Source organism: Coregonus clupeaformis, chromosome 1 (genome assembly GCF_020615455.1).
Source record: "Coregonus clupeaformis isolate EN_2021a chromosome 1, ASM2061545v1, whole genome shotgun sequence".
NCBI classification, from domain to species: Eukaryota; Metazoa; Chordata; class Actinopteri; order Salmoniformes; family Salmonidae; genus Coregonus; species Coregonus clupeaformis.
In genome coordinates this window covers 58621961-58628672 of record NC_059192.1, presented here as the reverse complement: position 1 = coordinate 58628672, position 6712 = coordinate 58621961, and the positions used below count along the sequence as shown (strand labels likewise).

Here is a 6712-nt window from a genome sequence, read left to right as displayed (position 1 = left end):
TTTGCCATAGAATCAATGACTGAAAGACGCATTTTCAACATCTGTAAATTAAGTATTTTCAGCTTACAGTCATCAACTAAAATGCACCCGATTTCGACGTCTGGAAAAGACATCGAAAATACATATTTTCAACATAATTTTGCTTAGTGGGATGTCTGTGTAAACACACCTCTTACAAGCTTTGCTTACCTCTCATAGTTGTGGATAGTCATGACATTCCAGCCTCTCCATGTTTGTGGTCTGTTTACATTTTGTCTGAGATTAACACCATGTTGAGGTCAGTGACCAGCCTTGTAGTCTACACTGATTGCTTATATTGTTATGTACACCGCATTAGCTGAATACCTTTGGTTGAGGTTATAGTAATACTGTGTCACGAGTATGTCCAAAACAAAAGTTATTTCGATCCCAATACCCCAGACACAGGCAGGAGGCGGACAGTCAGTGTTTATGGTTCTTTAATATCTTAATTTTGTCTTAGTATTAAAAAGGGGTTTACAGAATAAAAACAACAGTACAAAACACAAGGACAGGCCCGGGCACACTCACACCACATATACGCTAGAGTCCATAGTTGATTGGCATGGAGCATTCATCGCTTCTGCGTTGGCATCATGGGGTTCTGATGCGGTAGTCAAGGCCTCTGCAGTCTCGTCGTAGCAGGCCACGTCTGGAGAGGGTGGAGAAAGCTTAATCAGTAACGTCATCATACTCGAAACCATTGGTACGCACTCACACGTCGTTCGGCTCTTCATCCCGAGCAGGGTCGTTCCGTTCGGCTCTTCGCAAGCAGGGTCACACTCATCCGGTCCTCTCTCTCCAGACGCGGCGATAGTGGTGTGGCTGAGCACAGCCTGTGGCACCTGTCCTCTCCCTTTGCTGGCTTGAATCTCTGCTGAACATTGTCAGAGTTGCCTTTGTGCAGGGACAGATCATTAACCCCAATCCTCCTCAGATGTGGGGGTCATGGCTCAGGTCCCTAATTAACACACTCATTCCCTCATTCACACAACAAGACGAGCACTTAAAAGGGGTTAACGAATTCAAAGGAAAGGAAGTCACTCAAATAAGTAAATAAGTAAACCAAAAACACAGCACAAGCTAAGAATAAATAAACAAAGCACTTTAAGTAAATCAATTCAAAATAAAGCACACGAGAGAAAAGGAAAAAGGACTAAAAGAAACATAGGCACACGTGACTTACACAATAATCTAAATGGAAGTTGACTCTCTGGCTACTGAACACAAACGAGCCTATGCATTTACTCTAACATACATACATACATACATACATACAGCACCAGTCAAATCTTTGGACACACCTAATCATTCAAGGGTTTTTCTTTATTTTTACTTTGTTCTACATTGTAGAATAATAGTGAAGACATCAAAACTATGAAATAACACATATGGAATCATTTAGTAAAAAAGTGTTAAACAAATTAAAAATATTTTATATTTGAGATTCTTCAAAACATTTACATTTTAGTCATTTAGCAGACGCTCTTATCCAGAGCGATTTACAGTTTACAAATAGCCACCCTTTGCCTTGATGACAGCTTTGCACACTCTTGGCATTCTCTCAGCCAGCTTCATGAGGTAGTCACCTGGAATGCATTTCAATTAACAGGTGTGCCTTCTTAAGAGTTCATTTGTGGAATTTATTTCCGTCTTAATGCATTTGAGCCAATCAGTTGTGTTGTGACAAGGTAGGGGGGGGGTATACAGAAGATGGTATTTTACCAAATAAGGCTAAGTCCATATTATGGGGAGAACAGCTCAAATAAGCAAAGAGAAACGACAGTTCATCATTACTTTAAGATATGAAGGACAGTCAATATGGAACATTTCAAGAGATTTTAAAGTTTCTTCAAGTGCAGCCACAAAAACCATAAAGCGCAATGATGAAACTGGCTCTGAGGACTACCACAGGAATGGAAGACCCAAAGTTACCTCTACTGCAGAAGATAAGTTCATTAGAGTTACCAGCCTCAGAAATTGCAGCCCAAATAAATGCTTCACAGAGTTCAAGTAACAGACATCTCAACATCAACTGTTCAGAAGGGACTATGTGAATCAGGCCTTCATGGTCGAATTGCTGCAAAGAAACCACTACTAAAGGACACCAATAAGAAGAAGAGACCTGCTTGGGCCAAGAAACACGAGCAATGGACATTAGACCAGTGGAAATGTGTCTTTGTGAGACGCGTGTGGGTGAACGGATGATCTCCGCATGTGTAGTTCCCACCGTAAAGCATGGAGGAGGTGTTATGGTGTGGGGGTGCTTTGCTGGTGACACTGTTGGTGATTTATTTAGAATTCAAGGCACACTTAACCAGCATGGCTACCACAGCATTCTGCAGCGATACGCCATCCCATCTGGTTTGGGCTTAGTGGGACTATCATTTGTTTTTCAACAGGACAATGACCCAACACACCTCCAAGCTGTGTAAGGGCTATTTTACCAAGAAGTAGATTGACGGAGTGCTGCATCAGAAGACCTGGCCTCCACAATCCCCCGACCTCAACCCAATTGAGATGGTTTGGGATGAGTCGAACGGCAGAGTGAAGGAAAAGCAGCCAACAAGTGCTCAGCATATGTGGGAACTCCTTCAAGACTGTTGGGAAAGCATTCCAGGTGAAGCTGGTTGAGAGAATGCCAAGAGTGTGTAAAGCTGTTATCAAGGCAAAGGGTGGCTATTTGAAGAATCTCAAATAAACAAATCAAAATATGTTATAACACTTTTTTGGTTACTACATGATTCCATGTGTTATTTCATAGTTTTGATGTCTTCACTATTATTATACAATGTAAAGAATAGTAAAAATAAAAGACAAACCCTTGAATGAGTGGGTGTGTCCTAACTTTTGATTGGTAATGTACATACATTTGAGTTGAACTAGATAACCAATATTACTAGCATACAAACTAGGTCCTCAGTAGTACCAGTGTTGTGAAAACAAGATATGTAGTTGAATCTGTGTTGAATCAGTGTTTGGTCTTCATGCACTCACTGCTTATTAGGTATACAACACAAAGTGAGGAGATGGCGACTCTCTGTGGTTATAGTGTGTAGTTGAAGCATATTTCTGTGAGTGCCTATGTATGTAGTAGGCCCCCTGAAGTCTGACCTTTTTTGTCCAAGAGATGGCAGTATATGAAAAACATTCTGAATTTATTGGACGGAGGCATCATTGATAAAAACAAATACAATTATTTGCACTAAACATAGCTACTCTTTCACTAAAAACAAATTAAGCAACCTGTTGTGACCCAAAATGCATTTCAACAACACTCATCTCAAGTGCATCATCACCACAAACATGCACCCTAGTAAATGTAAATAAAACATTTTAGACCTGAATTCAGCAATTGAGTCAGTCCTTGCAAACGAACTATTTTTTGTAGTGGTGTAAAAATCGAATTTTTTACATCAATAACTGGCCTGTAGGAGGTACAGTATTGAGTCAAATTAATCTGATCTGCGATTAAACCTACTTCACCAGCTTCCCATCCATGATCGTAGTTCATTCTGTGACAGTCTAAATGCGCTATGTTTTTTGCACAATTAATTCCATCTTGCTTCTCACTACCAAAAACAATTCATCAAATATTAGGGCTATATGTTGTACATATGTTTTTAATTTAAATGTGTTCATTTCAAGATTGACAGATTTAACAGTGAACGCATGTGAGTGAGACACCCTACAAACATACAGTAAGGAGAGATGTTTTTTTTTTATCATGCCACATTTTGCGCCCGCCAGATAGTCAAATACAGGGATAGAGAAAACAGGATATTGGTTATGCAGGCCGACAATCTCTATAGTACATACACTGAAGGATCTACATATCTGCATACAGCACTTTTTCCTTATTACATTGCTGCAGAGGAATTCGATGATAAGCAGATGTATCAACATCAGACAGTAATTACAAATAGTCTTGTTCACCACCCATTTGTCTGAAAAGAAGCCTTACATTTTAGGCTCCTTCGGGACATTTTTCTCCATCATCTGAACAAATCATCTAAGGGTGCAGACTGATGTCTGTCATTATGTCTATGGACAGACAGTGTTAAAGATTACACTTTTGTGAGAGTCCAATAGTTATAATCCTCCTATCACAATGTGACCATCAAGTCACAATAGATTAAGCAGGGCATGTCTCATAAATGTGGGGTAAAGTAGGACGGCTGGAGATGATAACCATTGGGTAAAAAGGGATGTAACATCCCTCCAGTGGACGACAGAGGAACCGCACCATCAGTATGGAATATCATATTCACAGAGCTGAAGGATGGGAAAGTTTGGTAATTGGCTGAACTCGACACACAAGTCACAGGGCTTGGGTTGACACTGACCAAAGAGTTGGACCCGGGTGGCATCGTGCTGTCTGCGCCCGGGTTCTGTTTTTTCCACTTGGTTCTTCTGTTCTGGAACCAGATCTTGACCTGGGTCTCAGTGAGGCTGAGGGACAGAGCCAGGTTGAGTCTCTCACACACGGACAGGTATCTCGTAGAGCGGAATTTGTTCTCCAGAGCCACCAGTTGTTCGTAGGTGAAGGCAGTTCTGGCGCGTCGCGGCTTGGCACAACTGTGATCCGAGCGCAGCCGTTTGTGGGGCGAGAGGTCATGTGTTGCTGAAGTTTCGGCGCTGCTGCTGATGCTGTCCACGTCCCCCTCTTCTTGCTCCTCTGGCTCAGTCGTTGAGCGTAATAAAAGTGGGTTGTCGACAGCTACCTTGTGTTTGAGATCTGTGCTACTTGAGTGGTCAGTGTCTTCGCCTGTGAACACAGACATGAACATTAGTACTGTAAATGGGATTTTCAAGAGAAAATCCAATTCCCTGAAAATGCTCATGTTTTTGATCTCATACACAGGGAAATAAGACCGCACCGAAAATAGGTCTATCTAATAGCGTAACTGTAAAATGTGTTTGATTGAAATCAGGGAGTTGTGCGTGTGGAACGAAGCGAGGGTTAAGAAGCGGACTAGGGTGGCTTGGCCTCTAATCCCTAAATCATTTATAAATCACAAATCGCCTCAAATGTCATGTTGCGGAGAGAAATCACAGCTAAATCCTTCTCCACCATCTACCCATGACGTGCTAATGGAGTTTCATATTTGTGGGTGGATCGATAAATGTCATCTATTTAAAGGGAAGTTTTAATCGAACGATATTTAGGATCAGACATGGATGGGGTTTAGAGTTTGTACCTGCAAGGTGCTGGAGGGAGATATGCAGGATGCAGTAATGGGATATCGATCAAAGCGAGCGAAGGCATCCTAAATGGGACGATTTAAACAATTATCTGGCAAGTCTGTCCCAATGCCAATCACACACCCGGGCTGTGGGAGCAACCCTTTGTGGGTTTCTTAAAAGGAAACCTAGCCTTGGAAATTAAGGGAAGGTCATATAGAGATGACAACATTTTATCTGATATAATAGCCACTCTTAGTTGGTCAGTGAACCAAGAATCTATAGGGGTTTCTTATATTGGCTATTAGACCTACATCGTATACACTATGGACATATTATGTATTTTATTTGATCCCTTATGTTCAAAATAAATTATATGGACATAATTAATTTGATAATGCTAAACACATTATGCTGAACTGAATTAATAAAACACTACATTGGCTTCATTCGTTTATTGATCCACTATGTTCCCTTAAAACAAAAAAGAACAGAAGATATAGCCATATCAAAAACGCATTATTGTCTGTAGTTTTGTGATATCATTACCTGCTTCCATGTGCTCAAGTGGCTGCTCTCCATCTGAGCCAGTGTCCGCTTCTAAACTTGCCACTCCTGCGTTCAGCAAAGGAAACTTGTCCTTTGTTGGAGAAAGTTCGATTATCTTCTTGCTATTAAATTTATTTGGGTCCAATATATCAATTATAGAAAAAGAAATCCTATGACTAGATGTCATTTTCACATTAGAATCCTTGGAATCCAACATCCTTTGAAATCCCTCTAAATTGATCAAAGAGAAGAGGTGAGAAGTCGCACGCGATATTACGCTTCTGGGTAGGCACTTGGCAGACTTTCTGCACGTTAAACTGGTCAACTGGCTGTCCCACAAAGTGCACCTGTCCTCAGATTTCTCCGTCAGTCTGGCCAAGTGATGGTCGGTTAGTGAGATCTTAAAGCGTCTGTCCTCTCTGCTCGATTCGAAGAGACGCGGTTTCTGGCTCCCACGTGACAGACACATTAGCGTTTCACACGACCTCCTGTAATTGGCATAAAGCATTCGTCGATAATCACCCATATCATTAAATCCAATGATTTCCGACCCTTTACCGAAAGTGAATGGGTGACAGGTTGCTAAATAAAACTGTCTGTGCAACTCTTCTGTCATGGAAATAATATGTGATACAATCCTCTATTTCCCCTTCATATTTTTTTTTATTTTTATTATCTGTAAAAAGTTTGAGTGTTTGAGAGTTTTAAAATGTTGGTTTGTCATTTTTGCCATGTAGGAAAATTTTGCTGTTGCTGAATTCCAAAGGGACACAAAGATAGCCAATGCACAGTGCACACAACAAAAATAAAGCGAGACCTCAGTCAGCATTACTGCATCTAATAGGTACATAGTTGGGTTTGTTTGGAATAGATTTCCAATACTAATAGTTTTGGATAACCCAACATTCCTGTATTCTAATTATATCTTAATGTGGATTATCTATTATACAAATTAACTATA

The 6712-nt window shown here is 40.7% G+C and overlaps 1 protein-coding gene across 1 annotated transcript; it reads right to left on the bottom strand.

Annotated features, from left to right (window-relative positions):
• Positions 1 to 3623: 3623 nt before the first annotated feature.
• Positions 3624 to 6151, bottom strand: nkx1.2la (NK1 transcription factor related 2-like,a). Its single transcript, XM_041899363.1, has 2 exons — positions 5752 to 6151; positions 3624 to 4786 (listed from the first exon to the last, which is right to left on the bottom strand). Exons 1-2 carry the CDS (start codon positions 5966 to 5968, stop codon positions 4170 to 4172), a joined length of 834 nt encoding a protein of 277 aa, XP_041755297.1. The 5' UTR covers positions 5969 to 6151; the 3' UTR covers positions 3624 to 4169.
• Between the last annotated feature and the right edge of the window lie 561 nt (positions 6152 to 6712).

Coding starts and splice junctions, on each gene's coding strand:
- nkx1.2la (XM_041899363.1), bottom strand. CDS start 5,968: ATGTTGGATTCCAAGGATTCTAATGTGAAAATGACATCTAGTCATAGG. Junction 4,787..5,751: donor ACTTGAGCACATGGAAGCAG/GTAATGATATCA, acceptor CTGTGTTCACAG/GCGAAGACACTGACCACTCA.